Below are 26343 nucleotides of genomic sequence, written 5' to 3' on the forward strand. Positions count from 1 at the left end.
ATTCATTTCACAAACATTTGCTCAGAGCCTATTACATGCCAGGCCTAGTCTTAAGAAGTGGAGATATACCACGGGACAGGCAAAAATCCTGCCCTTGTGGAATGCACAGGGGGAGAGAGAAAATAAACCCTAGGTAAAATCATAGTACGTCATACAGATAGAGGTATCATGAAGAAAGGTAAAGCAGAGAAAGGGGCTAAGGAGTACCTGGGTGTGGAGGTGGATAGGAGGGTCCATTTTAAAATAAGACAGTCAGGGGCGCCTAAGTGGCTCAGTTTGTTAAGCATCTGACTCTTGATTTCAGCTCAGGTCATGATCTCATGATTTGGGAGTTCAAGCCCTGAGTCCAGCTCTACGCTGACAGTGCAAAGCCTGCTTGGGACGCTGGTGCGCTCTCTCTCTCTCTCGCTCGCTCTCTCTCTCTCTCTCTCTCTCTTGCTCTCTCTCAGGAATAAATAAACATTAAAAAAAAAAAAAGATGGTCAAAGGCCCAGAAGGCCTTTTAAGAAGATACATTTGAATAAAGACTTAAAGGAGGTAATGAAGTTAGCCAAATATTACCTGAGGGAAACGTGATCCTATGAGGAGCAAACACCAAATTAAAAAGCCCTGGAGCAAAAGTGTCCCAAGACTGTCCTAATACAAAGCTGAGCAGAATGTGCAAGAACAAAGAGCAGTTGGAGGTAGACTCAAAAGTGATTAGGACCAGGTGTTTTAGGGCTTTGTATGACAAAATAAAGACTCTGGCTTTTGCTGAATAGCCAAAGGGGACTTTGAGCAGAGGAGTGATAAGATCTTACTTTTTCTGAAAGGACTGCTCTGGTTGTGGTACTAAGAACAGTCCGTAAGGGGCAAATATAGAAAACCAACTAGGAGACCGCCACAAGAATTCAGGCATGATGATGACGCAGATCAGGGATGCAGTGGGGCAGATACTGAGAAATAGTTGTATATTGGATACATTTTCAAAGTATGGACAACAAAAGTAGATGTGGGTTGCATAAGAAAGGCAAGAGTAAAGGTTGACTCTTTTTTTTTTTTTTTTTTTGGCTAGAAGGATGGAGCTGTCATTTGCTGAGATGGAGAAAACTGAAGGAACAGATTTGTTGTTGGGGGGGGGCGGTTCGTATGTGTGTGTAGAAGGTGGAGACCAGAAGGTTGGTTTTTGGATGTGTTACGTTTGCTTGCTGTATTGAGAAAGTATACGAAGTACAAGCAGGGAGATTACTTAGGAAACTCTTACAGTAATCCATGAGAGAGATGCTGGTGCTTTGGACCAGGCAGCTGGCAGGAAATGAACAAGAACAGGAGACACATCTTGAAGGTAGAGTTGACAGGATTTGCTGAGGAAGTGATGAAGGATGAAAATGAGATAAAGCCAGAAGCAAGGATTTCTTCAAGTCTCTTGGCCTCAATAAATAGATGGGACTGCTATTAAGAGTGGAGAAAGAGCAAATTTGAGGGAAACCAACAATGTGGAAATGTCAAGTGAGCAGTTGGAGTTGTAACAGTTTGACTTCAGGGAGAGGTCTGGACCAGAGATATAAATTTGGGGGTATGTAGATAACATTGAAAACCATCAGACTAGGGGCACCTGGGTGGCTCAGTCAGTTAAGCTTCTGACTTTGGCACAGGTCATGATCTCACGGTTTGTGGGTTTGAGCCCCTCATCGGGCTCTGTGCTGACAGCTAGCTTAGAGCCTGGAGCCTGTCTCGGATTCTGTATCTCCCTCTCTCTCTGACCCTCCCCTGCTTGCTTTCTCTCTCAAAAAAAGATTTAAAAAATTTTTTTTAATTTAAAAAATAAAATAAACATTAAAAAATTTTTTTAAACCATCAGACTAAAAGAGATCACCAGAAGAGCAAGTGTAGATAAAAAAGAAGCCCAGGGACTAAGCCCTGGGACACTCTAATATTCAAAGACTGGAAATGAGGAAAACATAGCAAAAGAAATGAAGAAGTAATGGCCAGTTGAGTTGGAAGAAAAATCAAAAGCTTTGGTGTTGTAGAAGCCAGATAAGAAACTTCAAAAACACATGGGGTGATCAGTTCTGTTTAATTCTGTTGAAAGGTCAAGAGGAAGTATGAGTATGAATGACCATTGTATTTAACAATATGGAAGTCATTGGTGACTCTGAAAATAGCACTTGAATTGGAGAGATGAAGGCAAATGTCTTGCTAGAATGCATTCAAGAGAGAATGTGAGGACAGGCGGAGGAGGTACAGACAACTCAAGGAGTTTTGTCAGAAAGAGAAGCAGAGAAGGTAGGTAAAGGAGAAGGCAGGGTGAAGAAAGATAGCTTTTCTTCTCTCTGGTTGGTTTTGAAGATGGAAGAAATTACAGCAGCTTTATTTACTGATAGGAAGACTCTAGGAGTGAGGAGGAAATTACAATGCAGAAGACAAGGCGGAGAAATGCTGAAGCAATGTTCGTAAACAGGTGGAAGGAAACTGATCTAACCACAAGTCAGAGCAGGCCCAAGATAGATAACAGTTTATCCATATTAAGAATTAAGACACACGGGTAGGTAGACAGGTAGGTAGGATGGTGGGAACTTGGGGAAGCTCCCTTTGACAGCTTGTTTTTCCAGGGACACAGGGAGCATTGTCACCAACTGATGAGTATGAGGGAAAACCTAAAAGAAGTTTGAGAAGAATAAAGAAATAATTACCTAGGAAAGTTCATTCTTATTCAGTTGTTTTTTACTTGAAATATCTGCCATCTACCCTATTTGAAACAGTGGGTCCAAATTTAATCCTATTCCCCCTCCTCCCCAGAAATCAAAATCTATCTCACTTAGGCTCATTTCTTACATCCAGGTCTCTTCATTTTTATATGTCCCTGCTCATTTAGAAAACTTGTAGAATTTGTCCTTCCAACCGTGATTCCACAAACTTGTAAATTTAGCAAACTCTTAGATTCCAGGCTCCCTTCCAAAGCGCATTCATCCAATTCAAACAGGATTCACCACACTACCATCAGTAAGGGTCATGAGACTCAAGGCTTCCTTCTTGATAGCTCCTACCCAGCATTTTCTAACCCACAAAAATAAATCGTTACCATGTTTATATACGACCAAATTACAATGCAAAAACATACCCATGCTTCGGAGAGATTTAAGTTCATAAACTGAGCCTAGAGGAAGAAGACTGGAAAACTGCTTCATCTTATCCAAGGTTTAATCCCATCATCATTTCACTGTGAATTTGGTGTTGACAAAGTCAATTCACCTATCTCAGATAACCAAACCAAAACCAAAACCAAAAAATGAAACAAACAGAACAAGCAAGCAGAAAGCTTGTTTTACAAGACCAAAGAAATAAGAATACGACTTATCCTCGAAGTGAAAGGTTGGTCTGACATCTGAAAACCAATTACTGCGACACATTTTAGTAAGCAGGAATAAAAAGACAAAAACCACATAATAATCCTAATAGATGCAGGAAAACATCACACAAAATTAAACACCTTTTCAGGATAAAAACACTCAACAAAAGGTATCTTCCTCAAACTAATAAATGGCATTCAGGAATCCTTTATTAAGAGCTATTATTAAAACCCACAGTTAACATCACATGTAATGGTGAAAGACCAAATGCTATGCCTCTAAGATCAGAAAAAAGATGAGGATATCAACTCATCATTCCTATTCAACACGGTACTGGATGTTCTGTCCAGGGCAACTAGACAAGAAAAAGAAAGAAAAGGAATCCAGATGGGAGAGGAAAAAGTAAAATATCTCCATATGCAAGTGAGAAGATCTTATATATATATATATATATATATATATATATATATATATAATCCAAAGAAACTCCCCCACAAAACTACTAAAAGTAAAAAAGAATTCAGGAAGGTTGCAGAACACAAGAGCAATAGAAAAAACTCAATTATATTTCTGTACACTTGCAATGAACAATTTGCAGATAAAATTAAAAAAATAATTCTATTGAAAATAGCATCAGAAAGAATAAGATACTTTGGAATAAATTTAACAAAGTAAGTAGAAGAGCACCTGGGTGGCTCAGTCGGTTAAGCATCTGGCTTTGGCTCAGGTCATGCTCTCCCAGTTCATGGGTTTGAGCCCTGTGTCGGGCTCTGTGCTGACAGCTAGTTCAGAGCCTGGAGCCTGCTTCAGAGTCTGTATCTCCCTCTCCCTCTGACCCTCCCCTGCTCATGCTGTCTCTCTCTCTCTCTCAAAAAAACAAACAAAAAAATAGAAAAACATTTTTTAAAAAAAGTAAGTATAAATTTTATGCTCTGAAAACTACAGAACACTGTTGAAAGAAGTTAAAGAAGACTTAAATGAATGTAAAGATATCCTGTGTTAATGAATCACAAGGTAATCACTCCCAAACTGACCTACAGATTCGATGCAACCCCTATAAAAAAAAAATCTCACCTAGCTTTTTTTTGTAGGAAGTAATCTTAAAATTCATATGAAAAATGCAAGCGACTCAGAATAGCAAACCAATCTTGAAAAAGGAGAACAAAGTTGGAGAACTTCTATTTTCCCAACTTCATAACTTACTACAAAGCTACATTAATGAAGATAGATTGTACTGGTACAATGATAAACATATAGATTAATGGAACAGAACTGAATTCAGAAATAAACCCTCACATTAATGGTCCTCTAATTTTCGACAAGAATGTCATATCAATTCAATGGGGCAAATGACAGTTTCTTTTGAACAAATGGAGCTGGGACAACTGGATGTCCTCATTCAAAAAAATGAAGTTGGACCCCAGCCTAACACCTACACAAAAATGAACTCAAAATAGATCACAGACCAGGGAGCCTGGGTGGCTCAGTTGTTTGTATGTCTAACCCTTGGTTTCAGCTCAGGTCATGATCTCACAGTTCGTGAGTTCAAGCCCTGCATTGGGTTCTGTTCTGACGGCTCAGAGCCTGGAGCCTGCTTCAGATTCTGTGTCTCCCTCTCTCTCTCTGCCCCTACCCAGCTTGCACTTTCTCTCTCAAAAATAAATAAACATTAAAAAAAGACAGAAAAAAGCAATAAGGTATTATACTGATACACACTAAAACATGGAAAAAAATCTTAGAAACATTATACTAAAGACTCCAACCAATCACAGAAACTATATATTGTATGATACCATAAATATAAGAAGTCCAGAACATGTAAATCTATAGAGACAGAAAGCAGGTTGGTGCTTGCCTAAGGCTGAGGGAGGAGTGAATGGGAAGGGACTGCTAATGGGGTGGAATTTTCCTTCTTGAAATTTTTAACTGTGGTAAAAAAAACAAAAAACAAAAAAAACTCCACACAATCTAAAGTTTACCATTATAATTGTTTTTAAGTGTAGAATTCAGTCATGTTAAGTAGATTTACACTGTTGAAGATCTCATGGACTTTTCCATATTGCAAAAACCGAAACTCTACCATCAACAACTTCCCATTTCCTCCTCTCCCCAGACTCTGGCAATATTATTCTAGCTTCTGTCTCTAAGAATTTGACTAAGTTCCTCATATAAGCGGACTCATACTGCATTTTTCACGACTGGTTTACTCCACTCAGCATGTTCACAGGGCTTATCCATATTATATTATGGGATAGCACTTCTTTCCTTTTTAAGGCTGAATAATATTCCACTGTATGTAGAGACCACATTTTGTTTATCCATTCACTTGTTGGCAGACACTTGGGTTGCTTCCACTTCTTGGCCACTGTGAGTAATACTGCCATGAACATGCGTATGCAAATATCTGTTCCAGATCCCGCTTCCAATTATTTTAAATACATACCCAGAGGTGGGATTGCTAGATTAGGGGGCATCTCTTTAGAATGACAAAACTATTCTAAAATTTGACAGTGGTGATGGTTGCACAATCCTAGAATATACTAAACACCACTGAATTGCACAGTTCAAATGGGTTAATTATATGGTATATGAATTATATCTCAATAAAACTGTTAGAAATACAACTCTTAAAAGCTGAATCATGGATATAAATCCTTAAAGATTTTGACTGAACTGGATCATTAACCTGGCTAAATAACCAGTCAATCTGGTCATACAGGTAATTTTCATGCTTATTTTTGATGACCTGGCTAGATGTTCAGGAGTTTTTTAAGATGTAACCTATGTGCTTCTTCAACACTGATCATTAGAGAAAGTTGGAAAAAGAAATTCTCAGTATCTTTAATTCAATACTAAACCTTTCCATATTTTATGTCAGGAAATCAATGAAGAGATAACAAATTCATACTAACTATAGTAATTTTTATTTCATCTGTTCTGTAGGTATGCCATTCACCAGATTTTTAAAAGATAGGGAAATAAGGCAGGACTTTACTCATTTTGACTTCAGATTTACTCTGAAATGTCACTCACAATTATTTCACATAGAAGAAGCTCAAAAGACAGAGGGTTTATTCACCTTGTTTTTATAATAAAAAATTATAAAAGTATAAAGTACTGTGTCCACTGGCACCAAATGGGTTAAAAGGTAAGAGAGAAAATTTTTGAGAAAAAAAAATGCATCAAATTCAGATTCTTTTCATCTCTAATCGTTACATACAACTAGAAAAGCTAATGGCAACGTAAATGGCCACGGAGGCTCAGAAACCCATTTCATCATCTTTTTATCTAGACATTTGTTTTCTCCAGACATTTTCAGTTTTGTCAAGACTCAAAGATACAGTCTTAAAAAGACAATAAATGAGATCATATCAATGATTTCTCATGATCTCTTCTAATCAGAGCAGAGCTAAGTAAAAAAATCTTACTGGTCTGACTGATCATTTTAACAAACAAGAGACTCTGTACAGTTCACAGCAAAAACACAAGCTTGGAATCATCTTCCAATTTCAGTCCCAAGCAGAGACTGAAACAATGGTTTTGATCTAATTATAGAGCTGGCTGTTACGTGGGTAGTCTTTTCTTCTAGATTACATATCTTACACACTTCATCAGTTTTTCCTGAATAATCTCTTGGTGTTGGTTTTAAGTGAAGACTGAAATACTAACAGTTGGGTTCAGATCCTCATTACATATTTTTCAGAGCCCGTCTGTGTGCAGAAGCCGAATTGTGCATGGCGACTTGAAGAGCTGAGCTCCCCACAGGGATGTCACAGGAGTTGATGACCGAGTGTAGCGCCCGGGTATACGCTGCAAATAAAGGTTTGCACAGTGACGAATGAAGTCAGAGTCTCAACTACTCTCCCCACCTCCTTCCCATTCATACTGCTTCTCTACTGGGTCTCATAGGTATCAACTTTGCCTGTTCATCGAATACATATTTATTGAGTACTGAGTACATGCCAAGCACTCCGTGAGGACAGAAACGATAATGAAGAGAGTGGACACAGAGATAATTAAATTTCAGGATAATACTTTCAAACCAGAGGCATATACAAAATGTTATCAAAGAATGAATTTCAGAATGAATGAAAAAACATCTAGGAAAAGATGGAAAAGATTTCTAGGAGTAGTAACATTTAAGATAGTCCAGAAGGATTAATAAAAGTAAAGGAAAGAAGGCCTTCCAAGCAGAAAAATACGTGGTACAAAAGTAATGAAAGAAAGTGACGCGTACTGGAAAGAGCAAGTCTGATAAGGCTGCAGTGTCGCCTGAGGCCAGAGAGAAAACAGGCCACGCACGGCACGCATTCTGTACTGTGCTGCTGCACCCTCGAGGTTGCAGAATAGAGGAATGGCATGATAAGATTTGTGTTTTAAAAATTTAACTCACAGAATTTATGAGGAACTTGTATCACAGAGACGGTGTAGTAGGAATACAAATACTGGCAGTAGTTTTGGTGTGCACGAAGCCTACATAATCTCTACCCTATGTAAGTCAATATATGTAAGGATGACCAGGAAACAGAAACACTGGTGACAATAGGGCTCTGATCTTCTCTAGCTGGGATTCCTGAATATAGAGCTGATACTGGTCCTCATTTTCCCCAGTGTCACCTGGCAGAAGTGGCAGAATAATGTGGATACAGAGGATAAATCTCTGTTAAGTAACATTAAAGTATTTGGATAACAGGGGGTGTAACTGGACAGAGGCCTCACTTAGACGGCCACAAAATACAAGCTCTCATTTCTTCATTTATAGGAGGACCTGAAACCCATGTCTCCCTATGGCAGAATGGAAGTATAAATAAATAAAGACAAGAAGGTAACAGATCTTAAAAAGGATTTTAACTCACTATGATTATTTTTACTGTCTCAAGAGTTGTTTTGTAAAGGGTTTATAACAGTCTCTGATATCTAGTAAACACCCAATGAATGCTAAATTACTACAATCACTACATTTATCATTTGGGTTTGTTTGGTTTTTCTTAATTGCCACCAGGCCCCAACCATTCAAGAAGCTTACCTCTAGGGTTTTTATAGAAAATACAATTGTTGGCACAGGTATCAGGATGCGCATCCCAAAAATCAGGACCACAGCAGCACAGTGAAGGTAACGTAATATTATACAGCCGCATTTTCTCCTGGATCTGCGCTCTTAGAGCCTCTGTATATCTATAAAGATAAGAGTACGATCAGGCCAAGTGAACCACTAGGAAGAGAATGAGCATGAGTCCTTATTTACCAGCTTTAACTATTACAATTATTTCACATCTCCATGCCTCTACTCTTCCTCTCTGTACTGGGAAAGAGCACTGGAGGAAAGACAGTCCTATTTCCTCTACAGCCAGGACTTGATGCAGAACTTTTCAAAATACCTTTGGCATTCCTTCTCTCTCTGTTGTTGTTTTTCTCTGGCTCCTTTGACTTCCTCAAGCTGTAGCTGGGCCATAATGTCACTCATCTTCTCTCCTGAACGTGACTCTTCAAGAAAGTTCATTCTTAGTATCCTCTGTTCTTTGGCATAACGCTGCTGCTCTTTCTTTTTTTTAATTCTGAGAACAAAATCATAACATGGTTAGGAATTTCATAAAGTCATTATTTAGAACTAGCCACTAGAACCAAGTAATTCAAAGAATTCCCAGAAACAAGGGAGTCAGGAAATCAGTTTAGCACCCCTAGACTAGCCTCAACAATTCCTGCTGGCTGATTTGAGTTGATCCTACAGCTCACAGAAACATATAATCTCTCAAATGGCAATGACCATTGGTTACAAGTAAAAAAGGTTTTTGGGGGGGCACCTGGGTGGCTCACTCAGTTACAACATCGATTCTTTTTAAATTTTTTATGTTTATTTATTTTTGAGACAGACACACACTCACACACATACACATACACACACACACACACACACACACACACACACACCTCATGAGGGGGGGAGGGGCAGAGAGGGAGGGAGACCAGAATCCAAAGCAGGCTCCAGGCTCTGAGCTGTCAGCACAGGGCCCAATGCAGGGCTCAAACTCACAAACTGTGAGATCATGACCTGAGCCGAAGACAGATGCTTAACCGACTGAGCCACCCAGATGCCCCAAGACACTGATTCTTGATTTCAGCTCAGGTCATAATCCCTGGGTTTGTGAGTTCAAGCCCCATATCGGGCTCTTCACTGACAGTGAGGAACCTGCTTGGACTGTCTCTCTCTCTCTGCCTCTCCCTCCCTCTCTCTCAAAGGAAATAAATAAACTTTAAAAAAAGTTCTTCTGTAAGAATCTAAGTACACAAGCATTCTTTTAATCAAACAGCCAAATAAATAGGTAGATAAATAAACCAATCAACCAACCAGACAAAATACAAAAACAATGGCTTTTATGGCTCTTGACATCAGGCACTGAGAAACAGTGGTTCTTGACAGATGGTAAACAAATGAAGTGAGCCCTGGAACTGCCCAAGCCTTGAAAGTCGCTAGGCAGCGGCACAGGGCTGGGAGTGCTGAGGTGGAGCCTGGTGGACTGAGTTGAGAAGATAGAGCTCAGATCCAGGGACACAAAGGCAACTAGAGTTCATAAGACAGAACTCCAGAGAGGAGAAAACCCCGAGATCTACAGAGGTCTCCTAATACATAGCAGAGTGCTGTGCATATATTGGAGGAGACAACCTGAAGTTAGGGACAGAATTATCAGAATAGGTGATAGGAGACAGTGCCTTGTGCTCACACAGAGCTGGGAAGAGTGCCTGTTCCCACCACTCAGACATGAAAAATTCATAATGCACGGGGCACTGGGTAGAGTTTTCAGGATGGTCTTACCTCCATAGTGGGTAATAGCGATTAGTTCCAAACTGAGCACTGCTCCAGATACAATCTAATAAATTATAAAAGCAAAGCTCTAAAGCAATTTAACTGCATCCCAGAACAAAGCTAAGAAAAATGTATATGAATACAAAGATATCCAGCAACCAACAAGGTAAAATTCACAATGTTTGATATCTAATGAAAGATTACCAGGCATGCAGAGAAACATGTTTATGTTTTTAAGAGAAGCTTATGTTTTCCTAAATATACTCATAATTAAGAGAATAACCAATCAAATCCAACCTAGCACTGAGTTATTAGAATTAGCACAGAAAAACATTAGTTATTGTGACTATATTTTGTATGTTCAAAAAGTTAGGATATAAAAAAGACAATCAAACTTCTCAAGATGAAAACTAAAGTTTCTGAGATGAAAATTACACTGAAGAACAAGCCTTTATCTAATGGAATCAATAATTAATAACATTCCAAAACCAAAAACACCAAGCCCACATGCATTCACCAAACAATTGCAGAAGAAATTAAACCAATTCTCTACAACCTCTTTCAGAGAACAGAAGCAGAAAAAATATTTCTTAACTCATTTTATGAGGCCAGCATTATTGCCCTAGTATCAACACCAGACAAAGATATTACAACAAAAGAAAACTAGAGACCAATATTTTTTCAGGAACATAGAAATGAAAATCCTCAAAAATGTTAGCAAATCAAAACCAACAATGTATAAAATGAATTATATGCCAAGACCAAGTGAGAGTTATACCAGGGATGCAAGGCTGGTTCAATGTGAAAAAAAAATCATTTAATGTACTGTATCACATCAACAGACCAAATAAGAAAAATCACATGACCCTATAAATAAATGCAGAAAAAGCATTTGACAAAATCCAACACCATTTATGATACTCTTGGTAAATTAGAACTAAAAGGAACTTCCTAAACTTGATAAAGACTGTCTACAAAAAAACCTACACCTAACATCATACTTAACAGTGAGAAACTAAACACTTGCCCACTAGGATCAGGAACAAGGCGAGACCATCTCCTCTCACCTCCTTTTCAACATAGTACTGAAAGTCTTAGCTGATGCAATAAGACAAGAAAGGGAGATAAAAGATATAGAGATTGGAAAGAAAAATAAAACTATCTTTGTTTCCAGGTGGCATGATAGTCTATGTTCTTCCCAACCTGAGCTATAGATTCAATGAAATCCCAATAAAAATCCCAGTGAGTTATTTTATAGATATTGACAAACTGATTCTAAAGTTTATATGGATAAGGAAAAATTCCCAGAATAGCCAACATTATATTTAAGGATAAAAAGTTGGAAGACAGACACTAGTCAACTTCAAGACTTTTTATAAAGGTATAGTAACCAAGACAGTGTGGTATTGGTGGAAGAACAGACAATTAGAAAAATGGGACACAACAGAGAGTCCAGAAATAGACCCATCTAAATATAGTCACTTGGTCTCTGACAAAGAAGCAAAGCAATACAATGGCACAAAGACAGTCTCTTCAACACATGGTGTGGCAACAACTGAATATCCATGTGCAAAAACTGAATCTAGACATAGAACTTACACCCATCACAAAATTAACTCATAGAATTAAATATAAAACACAAAACTACAAAGCTCCTAGAAGGTAACTTAGGAGAAAATCTATATGATCTTGGGTACAGTAATGACTTTTTAGATACAACACCAAAGGCACAATCCATAAAAGAAACAACTGATAAGGAAGACTCCACTAAAATCAGAAACCTTTGCTCCGCAAAAGGCATTGTAAAAAGAACGAGAAGACAAGCAACAGACTGGGAGAAAATATTTGTAAAAGGTATCTGATCAAAGACCATTAACCAAAATACACAAAGAACTCTTAAAACTCAAGAATAAGAAAACAAACCTGATTTTAAAATGAGCCAAAGACCCGAACAGACACCTCAGCAAAGAATATGCCCAGTTGGCCTTGAACAACACTAGTTTGAACTCATCAGTCCACTTAGACGTGGATTTGTTTTATATTACAGGACTGTAAATGTATTTTTTCTTTCTTATGACTTCCTTAATAACATTTCCTTTTCTCTATTTTATTGTAAGAATACAGTATATGATATATATATACCATACAAAATATGTATTAATCAACTGTCTATGTTATTGTGAAGGCTTTCAGTGAACAATAAGCTATTAGTAGTTAAGTTTTGGGAGAGTCAAAAATTACATGCAGATTTTCGACAGTGCAGAATGTGGCTGCCCCTAACTCCCATGTTGTTCAAAGGTCGTATGACTATGAGATGAGTGAGTGAGTGAATTACTGACTGACTGACTGACTGACTGAATGGTGAGGTTACCCTTCGGTGAGCATTAACATGAAAGAGAAATAGTTTCATATCTTTTGCCTGGAGAGGAACTTCCCCAGTTCTCCTTGTCACTACTTCCCAATAATGTTCCTTTCAAGTCCCCTGAGACCATCCAGCCAAACTGACCACAGCCCATGGATCAGCATGGACTCTTGCCTCTGTATAAGCATGAGTTTAGATTGAATAAATAGCAATATATCTTAGATCACCAAAACAGAGTCATAATGGCCCTTCAATCAATTCCAGACTTGGGCCAATTTATAGACCAAGAACCTCTTGAATGAAGTGGAGTCCAGGTCCCCTTGAGGAAGGACCCTGCTAAATGCCAGAATTTTATACTGTTAATCTTTCTCTTGGTCTCCCACCAAGGAACCATGATCTATCAGCCAAATGCCATAGGTCTCTATGAGTCAGATTTTTGTAATTATTGCTTTGGCTTGGTTATCCAATTATGGTAACCACATCCCTCTTGTTTTGTTGATTAAGTACCAGCCGGTCCAGAATCCCATTATCCCCACTGTATCAGGGAATCCCAATTTGGTGACTGCAGTTCCTACTGTAATGTTTGACCTACAGGGAAGGGTGACTACAGAACTCTTCAAGGATGCTGAGGCTTCCTTCACAAATTTTTCACAGTGGTGGTGAAAGGTGTGTCCTCTTGACCCTCCTAGAGTTGGTGAACAGGTCTTACATGGTAAGCCCACTCTAATATACCAGTCTCCCTAAACTTTCCGGTACCTTCCTCTATAATATGCCACAGTGGTTCTGGCATTTAACTTCCTTTTGCATAGGCCACCTTTGGGTCCATGGTTTAGTCAACTAACCAAACTATTAAAGACTTTTCTAACCCCACAATCAAAAAGATGGAATTTGGAGTCTTGCTGAGTGGGCACATACCAATAAATTCTACCTGATCCAACTTGATATTCAATCCACCATGGTCCTATCCTTTTATGACCTATTATTCTACACATATTTTCCAAATTTCTAGATAGATAGATAGATAGATAGATAGATAGATAGATAGATAGATAGATAGAGATAGAAATTAGAAAAGATAGTGTACTCTTTTTGGAGTGTAGTATACAGACATACACACATCTACACACATATTATTCCTTCTCTGGAGAACCCTGACTAATACAGAGGGAAAGAATGAGAGGACATTAAGAAGAAAGAAGGAATAAGTCTTAGCAACTGATAAAATATAGATTTGGAGGAAAGGGGAAAGAAAAAGAAGATGATCGACTAGGATAGTGTGCTTGAGATAAATAAGTGAAGAGGATAAATAGATTTGGAGAAGAAGACAGTGCCTCTGAGTTACCCAGCCAGAGTTTGAAAGGCATGGGCTATACCCAGGGGCAGATGTACAGGTTCCTGGAGGGAACTTGGGACTAGTTCTTGGAAAATAGGTCTACTCATGAGAAAACAATGGGAGTCATCTCTACAGAAAGAGTTGAAATTTTATAGTGAATGAGACCCTGTAGATTATTTCAAAGAACCTAACCAGCTCCGACTCTCTATGAGGAGTTTGAATTCTGGGATTATAACTGGCCTGGTTCTAATATTCTTTTTATTTTTAATGTTTATTTATTTTGGGGAGACAAAACACAAGCAGCGGAGGGGCAGAAAAAGGGAGGGAGACACAGAATACGAAGCAGGCTCCAGGCTCACAAACCGCGAGATCATGACCTGAGCCAATGCTGGATGCTTAATGACTAAGCCACCCAGGCATCCCTCCAATATTCTTAAAGGTATCTTGATACCTAAGCCTTTCAAAAAGTACAGATTTATACTTTTGATTAGTGATTCAGAGACCACTGCTGCAATCCCTCCCCAAACACCCCTGCTAGATGGTCACCCTGTATCTACTAAAGCCTACAGGGACAGGAGGCTCATTCCTTCACAAAGCAGTCCATTTCTCTTTAGACTGGAAGAAAAAAAGGCTGATTCTTGAGAGAAGGATAGAATGAAAAGGGACTTCGGGGGAAGATTTGCCAGTAAAATAGAGGGAGCAGTAGATGGATCGCTGAAGGACAAAGGTAGGTTGGTATCAGGGAAATCAAAGAAGGGAACTATGAAGAAGTTACAGGAGAAGCAGAATTTAGACTCCTGGAGTTATAGATAAGGAGGCTCCTGATAATGGAGGAGAGGATGATTCCAAACAAGTGGTAGAAACTAAAGTCAGAGTCCCAGGGGCTAAAGACAGGTTTGGTGAGAGGAGTAAGCATGTTGACTACTTCTTCAAGTGAGGACTCCTTCAGTGGACTTTGCATTTCCCCTCCATCAGCAAGGTGTATTTGAGCCTCTCTTGGTATTTGTAGGTGGAGTACCCACCTCTATTATGAATACCTGACTACCTGGATACAACTTGGAGAGTAGGTGTAGAAGAATCCACTTTTGAATGGTTAGTTTGTAAAATGGAATTCATCTTTCAGATACAATTTTATGATGGCTCATATCCTTACACAATTAGGCTGGAGTCATCTATTACTGCATCACAAATCACCCCTACAAGTTAATGGCAGAAAACAACAATAAAGACTTGCCCCATTATTTGTGTGGGTCATGAATGCAGACAAGTCCCAGTGGGGACAGCTTATCTCTGCTCTGTGATATCTGGGGCCTCAGCTGAGACTCAAATGCTGAGGAGCTGGAATCATCATAAGACTGGAGGATCCATTTCTGGACATGACTCATTCATGTGCCTGGAAAGTTCATGTTGGAAGTTGGTTCCTCCTGACATGACCTCCATGGTGTTGTGTGAATGTCCTCACAACAGGATGTCTCACTTCCCAGAGTGAGCAATTCAAGGGTGCAACAGGGAAGCTGCAATTTTGTTCATGATCTCGCTTGGGAAGCCACAGGCCAGCAGTCTACAATATCCTATTGGTCACAGGATCAGCCCTCTTCCTTGTGTAAGGGGACTCTGCAAAGGTGAGAATACCAAGAGAACCAGATCATTAGGGGCTGCCTTGGAGGCTGGTTGCCACACCTGGCATGACAGAGGTCAGTTAAAGCCAGACCAGAGCAGTGCGGACAGAATGCTGAAGGGCTGGCAGAGGCTCAAGCCTCACTGAGCTGATTCACTGTCTTGGCTATTCCAGCCACGGGGTCTATAGATGCTGTTCTTGCTCTCACAGATTTCTCATTAGCCCAATCCATTAACCTTCCATAGGTAGAGAGCTTGTAATTTTCCAAAAGGGAAGCATCAACCGTGACCTTCAAACTGAAGCCACACAAAGCCGCTTTGCTGGGCTGGACAAGCTCTCTGCTTGATACATGTCCATGGGATGAACATTTTCTGTGGCTGCTAATGAATTTAGAGCTGAGTGGGAAGGGGGAGGGAAACAAGAGCAGGGCCTCAGGAATGATTCTCCATTGAGCAGAGCTAGAAAAAAAATCTACATTAACATAGTAGATTTGCATGAAAATAGTCTTTTCACTCTTTGTAAAGAGCCATAAGTACGAACATGTGGTGATATGCAACACTGTGCAGACACGAGCAGGAGTTTCCACTTTGGCGCACCAAGTTCACGCTGGAGCGCCTACCTGTCAGCTATCTTGCTGACCCACAGGACCACGGAAGGCCTTCTCACGACCTCCTACATCCTCTGGCAAGAAGTTTCGTGCCATTTTGCCTTTCCAGATGGAATGATGTGGCTTAGAACAGCCTAGACAGCTCGTCCTGAACAGAAGGGCAGGGAAAACCAGTGGAGAGGATGGATGGGAATGGGAAAGGGTGAACATGTGAGAGATTCTGAGGTCCCAGAAGTAGGGCGCCCTACTAGAGAAGTTTTGCCTAGAATGTGCTCTCTCCTCTTGGGGGCGGGAGCACCTCAGCAGGACTGCCCCGCTTCTCAGCAGAGCTCGCTAAAGCGGAGACCTGCTGCTTTGGAACAGCTAAGTCAAGTGGAAAAGGGAGTTTCCTCCAGGAAAACAAGGGCTTCTGTTTCCATTACACGGCTTCTGTTATTACCGTGCTGTGTGACCAGGGCAAGTCTCAATCTTTCCACCTGCAGTTTCTTCATCTGAGGATAAGAATAATCTGCTTCTCTGGAGTTTGGACATGTAGTTGTTAAGTGCAGAAGGAATGACTAAATATTCACTGAACTCCAAAGCACCGCTAAGTAAAAGGCTTACAGGGGAGCCAGGGCAGAAGTGTTACCTTGCTCGCCAGTAATTTCCCTGGCTTCCTTCAGAGCTGTGTGGCATGAAGACAAGATCACAGACGTGGGGGCCGAATGCCTGGACACCTGCTCACCCTGCCTCCCTGTGTGCCTGGAAACACCAGTCCCCTGCCACTTTAAAAGAAGGGACTTGGCCAGTGGCCTCTGTATAGTGCTTTCTGCTCTGGTCTTTCATGACCTTGAGTTTAAAGGCTGGAATAACCACATGGTGAGTTTTGGAATGTGGACCAGAAGGATGTGAGTTCTCCCCCCAGGTCTCCAGGAACACTCAGAGATTAACCCATCCCATTTCTTCACCTTTACTGATCACCTGGGGGACCTCGTAAAAAATACCTGCCTCACCCAGACCAATGGAAGAAGGATCTGAGGGCAGGGCCCCTGCTTGAGGGCAGGGTCCCTGCTTGAGGGCAGGGTCCCTGCTTAGGTATAGTTTAAAAAGCTTCCCAGGTGATGCAGATGTGCATCAAAGCTGAAACCACTTAACCCATCATGATTTGTGAATCTCAGACCCTGGAAAGTACCCAGAAGTGACTTATGGAATCTCTTATCTCCTCCATCTATGGAAAGTCTTGGTTTGTCTCAGTGAAAATTATCCTGGATCCTGAAGGTAGCAATGGAGAGACACCTCCAGAGTGGGAGGGCAGTTGGACCACACACTGACTTCTTGAGAGTCACCTTTCAACTTGGCAATCTCATGAATCACAGGTGCTACTATCAAGCTGGACAGAAGACCCCTAATTTAAATTTTAGCTTTGCTAAAAGGGATAACTGATCAGAAGCAGCCACAGAAAGTCACATATAACAAGGTAATCTGCTCCCACTTCAGCTCACTTGTCTTCTGAGAGAGATGCTTGTTGGCTGCCTCCCTGCCTAGGCCCACGTGGTAGAGGCCATTTCCTTTCCAAACATACCAGAAAGTTCTATGAGGCCCATTGCAGTCTGTGAGGTCAGAGTCAAAAAGAAAGGCCAGGAATCTTCTATGTTCAAGCTTCCTCTCCTGCTGACATGGTAGAAAGGGCCACCCTCCCACTAGCCCCACATCTCCCACAGCTGTCCCCTCACTGGTGTCTTCCCCCTTTCAGGAAATGCATTGAAAGCAAGCGGCAGAGGGTAGGTTTTGCTATCTTGCTTCATTTTTTCCTGGCTAAGAGACCCACGATTCAGTCACAGCATAAAGAATTGCTGGACCTGTAGTCAGCAGGTCTGGATTCAGGTTTCAAGTGTTTGATTTGCTTGCTATAAGATGTAGATCTCTCCCTTAATTCCTTGGAGCTTTTGGCATCTCAACTTAAAAACAGGTATCTAGAACCCCACTCTACCTCTCAGGGCTGTGACAAAGACCAGCCTCACTGATGTATGTGAAAAATCTTCATAAGCTGTAGAGACTGGTTGGGTGAGGGGGACCTTTATTATTAGGGAACTGAGGCTTGGATAAGAGTAAAAATACTCAAAAGGATTGATTTTTCAGAGAAGTAGAATATTCTGCCCAAACCACTTCGGAGTTGGGAAATAGCTTCAAGGGATCCTTGCTTGGGTCTACAGCGGAACATGCCTGGTATTTATGGGCTCCCTGAGGACACACAATGGGGCTTCCAGAGGGAGGCCACAGCATAGACCCTGTCTTCTCCTGGATAGCAGAGCTGATCCTGAGCCAACTCCTCCGTAAGGAAAACTACACACTGTGTTGCTGGTGAGCAAACGTGATGATCTTTGCCACTGTCATTTATTGTGCCTGGTACATGGAAGATGCCCATAAACATTTGCTGAGTGAAGTGATTTCAATATAAGGTAATACACATGCTAATCTCATACTCTCTTGAGATCTGAAACTCAGGGCAGAACTTACAGATATTATGGAGGATTATATTAGTTGGAAGTAAAAAAGAAATAACAAATCTCTCCAAGTGGAATACATATATATGCATTATGGCTAAGAAGTAGGGATTACAAGTATGTACAATACATACACAACAAAAAGAAATAAGAACACAAACCAGTTTCATAAAACTTTTCTAGTGACAACTATTAATATGTGTCCCCACACTATGCTGGGCGTTGTTGTAGGCAGAATATAAAAAGAAATCACCAGCAATATTACACGTGAGGTCAAAGACCACTTGATGACTAAGGAAGGGGGGTCAGGAAGGATTTGAGGAGAAGGTGGCATCTGATGCAGGCCGAGAAGGGGAACTGGGAGAACAATCCCACCAGGAAATTGTGTGACAAATTGAAACTCTAAGGCACATTACAGTTAAGTTACAACAGTTACTAATTAGTGAGCAGTGGCTATGAGTGGGCACTATGCTGAATGCTTTACATACACTGTCTCATTTGCTCCTCATGACCATCCCACGAGTTAGGAATTTTTATCCCATTCTACGTATGAAAAAACTGGATTTCAGATAGTCACAAAGCTAGTCAGTGGCAGGAACAGGGTTCAGACACTGGTCTGGTTCACAGCTCCTGCCCTCAGTCCTTGATCTTCTGTAGTTGCTCATAGAGGGGCACACTGAGGGGGAAAGACAGGATGAAGACAAATCATGTAATGCTTTGTTTATGGATTCTGAGGTGACTCTGCTGAACACAGAGGCTGGGGAGGGGGGCAGGGAGAGGAAGGGGAAGAACAAGATCAGAATTGTGCGTTGAGATCACTCCAGTGGCCATGGGCACAGTGAACTAGAGAGCACTTAAGAGGCTATGGCCATGATCCAGGCTTGGGGTGGGAGAATCATTGCTTGCCATCAAGCTTTGCCACTTGAGAGTGTGGTCCTGGGACCAGCAGCTTCCTTATCACCTTGAGCTTATTAGAAATGCAGACTCGTGAGCACCACCCAGACCTACTGAATCAGAATCTATGTTTTAGCATGATACGCAGCTAACGCTACTGCACACTGAAATCTGAGCAGCACTGCCATAAAGGACAGAAGCTGTGCCTGGTGGGGACTGGAGGGGGTGATGGACTCTCCTTCCAGAGGTGCATGGCTTTGGAGAGCAGATGCCTTTGAGAATCAGAAAACAGTGCTGATGTATACGAACATCAGCCTACAACTTTAAGGACTTCACAGAGCCCTGAAGAGCCTGAGCCGCTGCTTGGTCTGTAGGAAATGCCTGAATCCTAATTCATTAAGAATTTAGTTGGGAAGGAGTGGTAAGGAGTTTATGGTTAAAACAAAACTCAAGTCTGAAGCCACAGACTGTCATTTTAGAGAACTCTCCAGAGCCTGGACTGGTCACTGCAGCCAGGGAAGGCCACGACTCTGTTCCCATTCCTCCCACCCCCCACCCCCTTGCATTGTTCTCCAAATCCCCAGGTGATCTGAGCAGATACCCTGGTACTACAAAACAAGGCCTACCCTGGCTTCCTTGAGCTGGACCTGACCTGCCTGCCTGCTTTTCTTTTCTTTAGTCCCAGAAGAGCCAAAATTAGCCTCTCTTTTGTTCCTTTTCTTAGGAGCCTCTACATTGTAACTCAAGAAAGGATCATCGAGCTCCAGGGACTCTATCTCACCATGGGTTGTGGGGAAGGTAAGGAGTGAACAGAAAATGGTCTTGGACAAATTGGTCCGGTTCAGACATTCACATGACTTTCCAGGTACTGCCCACCACCGCTTCAGTAAAGCTCTTGTTTCAACTCCCAAATATTAGCCCAGTAGGAGGCCAGGGAGAGCTGAGGGGCAGTCAGAGGTTTGAAGACATGACCATGGGAGCAAAGGACTTTTATTGTGGTCTTCTGACATTATATTGGAAATGGTGATACCCTGGAGGCTCTTGTCCTGTGACTTGAGTTCTTTATCACTAAGTGAGTTCTTTGGGAGTCAGGAGACACAATAGGATCACTGCCAGAATGTAGAGAAGTGAGAGTGACTCCTGAGGTGTGGGCTCTGGAGGCGGTAGCATTGGAGCCTGGTTTAATTCCGCAATTACCTACTTCCTTTTACCTATTCTTTTACCTCTCACAATGAGTACTGCTTGAAAAACAAAACCATGTGCAGTGAGCCAGGGGGCAAAGGTGACACGAAATGTCAGAGCAAAAGGTTTCACACTAAGAATTCAAGGTGTGATCAGGTATTCGCCTTATACAACTTCTCAAAAATTCCAGAGAGCTCCCGCTGACCTCATTCCGGCTTGCTTGGTCTCACATCCTTGGACATTTGGGAAATGAAGCCAGTGGTGGTGGCAGCACAGGAGAATGTGTTGATGGGAAGAACATTTTCCCCTGTGCTCAAGTGGTCATCTATCTAATATACCTGTGGGTGGAGGTGGGCAGAGGACAGTCACCAGTGACAGGAAGGAGCCATGAGGTGATCAGGGCCCAAGCCTTTCCCTGCTGACCACCAGCAGCAGCTGCATTCCCCAGGGTTCACCTCCCTCCCATGGAGAGTTCTGATACAGAAATTCCTACTTTGGACATACATTTTCTTCCATCTGAAAATATACCCTGCTAGCCACACAGGGCATATATTATTTGGCAAGATATTTGAGATTTAACTTTGAGAGCTGTACTGTGTTTCCACCTTCTGATGAGAACTACCTACCCAGGATACCTCCCTGGTCTCGTACAACTCCCTACTTAGACCGACTATATGGGCAGCCTTCCACCCACTTTGTCTGCACCCTCCCCATGGGTCCCTTTCCAAGGCATCTCACTAGGATTTGGGACTCCCAGACTTATTGAATCAGCAAGACTTGAGAATCTGTATGAAAAGCAGACCACCTCGGCGATTCTGCTGCACACTGGGGAGGGAATCACTGAGTCAGCTGATGTTGAAGGACAGGCTTAGCTCTAATACTCTAGATCAAAATATTCTGAGGGATGGCAGCCTCCACGAAGTAAGCACACAGCCTCCCAACTTGTATAGGTGAGTTTCAACACCATTACTTCTCAGTCTTCTTGTTTCAGTGATTCTCTACCTTGGCTGGATATTAGAATCATGCATTGGGTTTTAAAAATTACCCATAATACAGGGGCACCTGGGTGGCTCACTTGGTTAAGCATCTGGCTTCAGCTCAGATCATGATCTCACAGTTTGTGGGTTTGAGCCCCATGTCAGGCTCTGTGCTGTGTGACTCCTGCTTGGGATTCTCACTCTCTCTCTCTGCCTGCCCCTCCCCTGCTCATGCATGCATGTGTGTATACTCTCTCTCAAAACAAATAAATAAACTTAAATTTTTAAAAATTACACATAATATGGATTCCAAGCAGAGATTAGATATGTGGGTTTCACCTCCTTCTCTGAGAAGCAAAACAGTGCCATAAAAACCCCAGCAATGGTTCCACCAGAAAAGTGCATGTCAGCACCTGGTTATATCTTGGCGAATATCCCTAATGAGAAGAAATCACTTGGCACCAAAGGACAAGCATCCTTTTGAACAAAGTTATCCTGGCAATTTCCTTTAAAAGACTACCCTCACTGGGGACAGGAATGTACCCAGACCCTTTAGGTTCCAAGATGGTCACAGAAACACTGTGGATCCCAGAGTGGATCTCTGTGGGGAAGAAAGTGGGAGAATGGAGATTGAGGATCTGCCAGCTAGAGGAACTGGAACCAGCCCTGACTGCAGACTCGCCGGCCTCCCGGCACTGGCACTGAACACTGCGCACTCACACTGCACACTAGCACTGGAACTGCAGAGCCACTGGCCTCTTGGCACTGGCACTGCACACTAGCACTGGAACTGCAGAGCCTCTGGCCTCCTGGCACTGGCACTGGAACTGCACAGCACTGGCACTGCACACTAGCACTGGAACTGGAACAGCAGAGCCTCTGGCCTCCTGGCACTGGCACTGGCACTGCAGAGCCACTGGCCTCCCAGCACTGGCACTGAGCACTGTGCACTGGCAGTGGAACTGCAGAGCTGCTGTATCCAGGCACCAGCACTGCACACTAGCACTGTGCACTGGCACTGCAGAGGTAATGGCCTCCTAGCACCAACACTGCACATTGTGCACTGCACACTGTGCACCAACACTGCGCACTGGCACTGTGTGCTGTGCACTGGCACAGTGGAGCTGGCTAGTCTCCCAGCAGGAGGTTGCCTACGCCCACTGTTATATTAGGAGACCAAATCAGGGTACCCTGGGCTACGGTTAGCAAAGGGGGAGGTGGTGGTCCCTTCTCAAACGGCCACAGCTGAGCCTGAAAGGCTGCTAGGAGCAGCTGGCAAACACTAGCTGATGACAAGATAGAACAAGTGTCCAACAGTGATGCTTTAAGGCAGTGAGAGGCAAGAGCAGAAGTAAAGATAACTGCTGACATTTCTCTGGTGCTATTTGCCCAGCAATGACCTCAGTCATTCATTTATCATTGCACTTATTCATTCATTTAATCACATTTAAGAACAATTCTGCAAGGGGATCATGACCACCTCTATTGTACAGAGAAGGAAACTGAGCCATGCAGGTTATACAGAGAGTAGCCACCAGGCTGAGAGCCAGTCTGGCTCAAGAGCCCATACCAGTAATCACTAGGTAGGCTTTGATGTCCCCATGACGACAGCCATTATTTACTGAGCATGTACTATGTGCTATTGTGTTCTCTGTGTTCTTTTAGTCTTTACCACTAACTTAGGTGGGAACTGTTTTATTTGTTTTTTAAATTTTTTAAATTTTTGTTTTTGAGAGAGAGAGAAAGACAGTGCAAGCAGGGGAGGATCAGAGAGAGGGAGACACAGAATCCGAAGCAGGCTCCAGGCTCCAAGCTGTCAGCACAGAGCCCAACGCAGGGCTTGAACCCACGAATCGTGAGATCATGACCTGAGCCAAAGCCGGATGCTTAACCGACTGAGCCACCCAAATTCCCTGGTGGGAACTGTTTTAATTTCCATTTCACGGATGAGAAAATTGAGGCCCAGGAAGATACGTAGTGAACTGCTCATCATCCATTCTATCCCCTCTTGGAATAGAGGCTGGGCTAATCCCACCCATGGCAGTTCCTCACTTTTTAGAACTTCTAAGCTTTTAAGCTTATCAGAGAACTGAAGCTAGATGAGAATCTTTACTAGGTGATACTGAGCTTCCTGCAATAAGACATGTGCAGTTTTAGCGAGAACTGGAAAAACAAAGATCATGTGACAATATTTCTACCTCCTAATTTATAAAAGCAGATCATATCAATTTCAGTGGTCCTGCCCCAACTTACTAAGTCAGAATACATGAAAGGTGGGGCCACAAAACCCGAATTAAAACAACACCAAAAACAAACCACAGGTGATTCTGGTACGCAGCCAGGGTTGAGAATTACTGCCTTTATTTCATAGTAATATTTTACAGCCTTCAATGAGCAGGCAGTACTTCCAAAAACTGTCTGTAGTTTTCAAATCTTTTTGCTTAGAAAGAAGCTACATGCAGGAGCTGACCAGAGGAGAGGAGCTGGTTAAGGATGGGGGCAGAGAAGCAAAGCCCACGGGGATTAACACTCACATCCATGTGCTCTTGTTCATGCCCTCCCTTGGCCTTCTCTACTTGGAAAATCATCGTCCGTTCTTCAAATACAGGCCTGAACGTCGTATTCCTGGTGAACACTTCCCCCATCTAGCCACCCTCCTTCAGCCTTGCCCTGCCAAAGACTGCCACCCTGTGAGCCCACGGCACAAACCTCCATTCAGGGCACTGCTGACCTTATCCCTTCTCTGTATTCTCCCTGCACCACACTTGCAAGACTGGCAATAATTTACATGCTCCCCCTGGCCCAGCAGATGTCTGGGACATAGGAACCTCCCTCCCAGAAAGTGCTAGATGAATGAATATAAGGGAAAGTATGAAGGGAAGAGCAAAGATAGAGGGATAGGGAAGACAAAAATGGCCAAAGGGGTAACCATCGATGGAGGGTGGCTAGTGAAACCTGATTTAGTGCTGACCCCTTGAGCATGTGAGATCCTTGCTCTGAACCATGGGATGTACGGCCAGTCCAGGCACTCAGCTGGTCACCCGGGCACTGTGTGCAGAGTACTGAAAGGGAGGTGAGAATATTTAAGATTTCACCAGGAATCATTGCTTTTTTCTGTTGAACCTCAAAATAACCTTGTGAGATAAGCTGAGAAAACGAAGGCTCAGAAAGCTGATATAAACATGTCCAAGGTCAGATGGCTAGGAAGCAGAGCACAGATTAATTCAGATTCACTGCCAGATGAAAGTGGCTCATATTGTTAAGGTTGGAAGAGCCCCAGCATATCATCTGATATAACTCTCTGGTCAATGGTGCATCTTCCCCAAACGCTCTTCAGAAAGGAGGGGAGATTGAGCTGGGTTAGAGCACAGGGGAGCTCTGTGTGACCACTGCACGCTGGACAGGCCACACGAAAGTCCTCCCTGGCACGGGGTTAAACCCTTCTCTGTAGCATATACCCACCAACTCAATCCTCTCCTCCTGAAGACTAACCAAAGGCATTCCTCCTGTCCCACTCTGTCCGTCCTGCTCTGCCAGCCCTGCGATGCCAAGGCCGACGGGCTGACATCCTGGACTGAGTGGAGGTCCTGCACCTTTGTAGCACCCTGACTGAGAGCGGCTCAGCCAGGACGCCGATACTCTGGACAGTGTGGGTATGTCACCGCTTGCCTATGGGGATCTATTTCCCCGGTTATGGTGTATCCAAAGGGTATCATCCTCTGCCACTCTGTCTACTCAGGAGAAAATGAGCATCTCAAGGCATCTCTATCCTGCTTCCTCAGAGGGTTAAAGGATTTTACTCATACAACCTCATAATAAAAATATACTCAAGGCCTAAACAACATCTTAGTTGAGTTGCAAAACTAATTGTTTTATGCCTAGAAAGTAATAATAACATATTTCACTGGCCTTTAGGAGTCGGTTTTCTGTTTTTGTAGCCCATCAATAAGACGGGTAGGAGAAAATTGTTTTGATTTTTTTGTGGGTTTGTGTGTGTGTGTGTGTGTGTGTGTGAACAAGAATAATGGGAATCAGCCTCAGAGCTTGCAAGTGTGGGATCAGGACATGCCCCAGGCCTTCCTGGTCCGAGGTCAATGACGGACCTGCACGGCAGGCCAGAGCAAACCCTGCGCAGACCAGCCAGCCAGGTGCTGGCAGTGCAGGGCACCCACATACTTCTGCTCAAGCCTGAGTGGCGGCTGCTCTCAGGACTGGGGGCAGCACTTCTGAGCCCTCCTGCATTTTGCACTATCTCAGCTCAGTAGGAAAAGGCAATTCAGGAGAAGAACCTCCTTGTCATGGTGCTCCAGGTTTTCCAACCGTGCAGCTTTTGTGGCCCTGGTTCCTCCCCTGGGTTGGACCGTTACTTACATTCACGCAGGCACCTGAGCAGGGCTGTCTAAGCTGTAGCGCCTGTTTTTTCTCAGTATCAGACACACTGGAATCTATCCACCCTTTGTGGCCTGACATCCCCCAATCAGCTGGCTCTGAATCCAGCCATACTGGGAAGCTGCTAGAAGAGCATCCCCAGGAATCCAGCTGCTTCCCTCACGAAGCCCTAGGATTTTAGGGACCTCTTGTGTCAAGTGTGGCAGAGAGCCATCATCATGGTGGAGTGACTGTGAGAGTCCAAACTATACCTTCTCCCCAACTTTTTCCTCTGGACAGCTGCAAACCCACAGAAAAGTTGAAGGAATAGTACAATGAGTGTGCATACTATTCACCTACAGTTACCAGTTCTCATTTTGTCACATCT

The 26343-nt window shown here is 42.7% G+C and overlaps 1 protein-coding gene across 2 annotated transcripts in view; it reads right to left on the reverse strand.

Moving 5' to 3' along the window:
* Window positions 1-5298: 5298 nt before the first annotated feature.
* The window catches only part of CCDC15 (coiled-coil domain containing 15), an 87250-nt gene continuing 66205 nt past the window's right edge, over window positions 5299-26343 (reverse strand). For both annotated transcript variants that reach the window (XM_029914867.1, XM_029914866.1), the window contains 3 exons: window positions 8708-8884; window positions 8356-8504; window positions 5299-7139 (listed from right to left, as the gene is read on the reverse strand). In XM_029914867.1, coding sequence (XP_029770727.1) covers window positions 7018-7139; window positions 8356-8504; window positions 8708-8884 — 448 coding nt within the window. In that variant the 3' untranslated portion in view covers window positions 5299-7017. The remainder of the gene's footprint in view (window positions 7140-8355; window positions 8505-8707; window positions 8885-26343) is intronic.

Source organism: Suricata suricatta, chromosome 11, assembly GCF_006229205.1.
Source record: "Suricata suricatta isolate VVHF042 chromosome 11, meerkat_22Aug2017_6uvM2_HiC, whole genome shotgun sequence".
Taxonomy (NCBI): Eukaryota; Metazoa; Chordata; class Mammalia; order Carnivora; family Herpestidae; genus Suricata; species Suricata suricatta.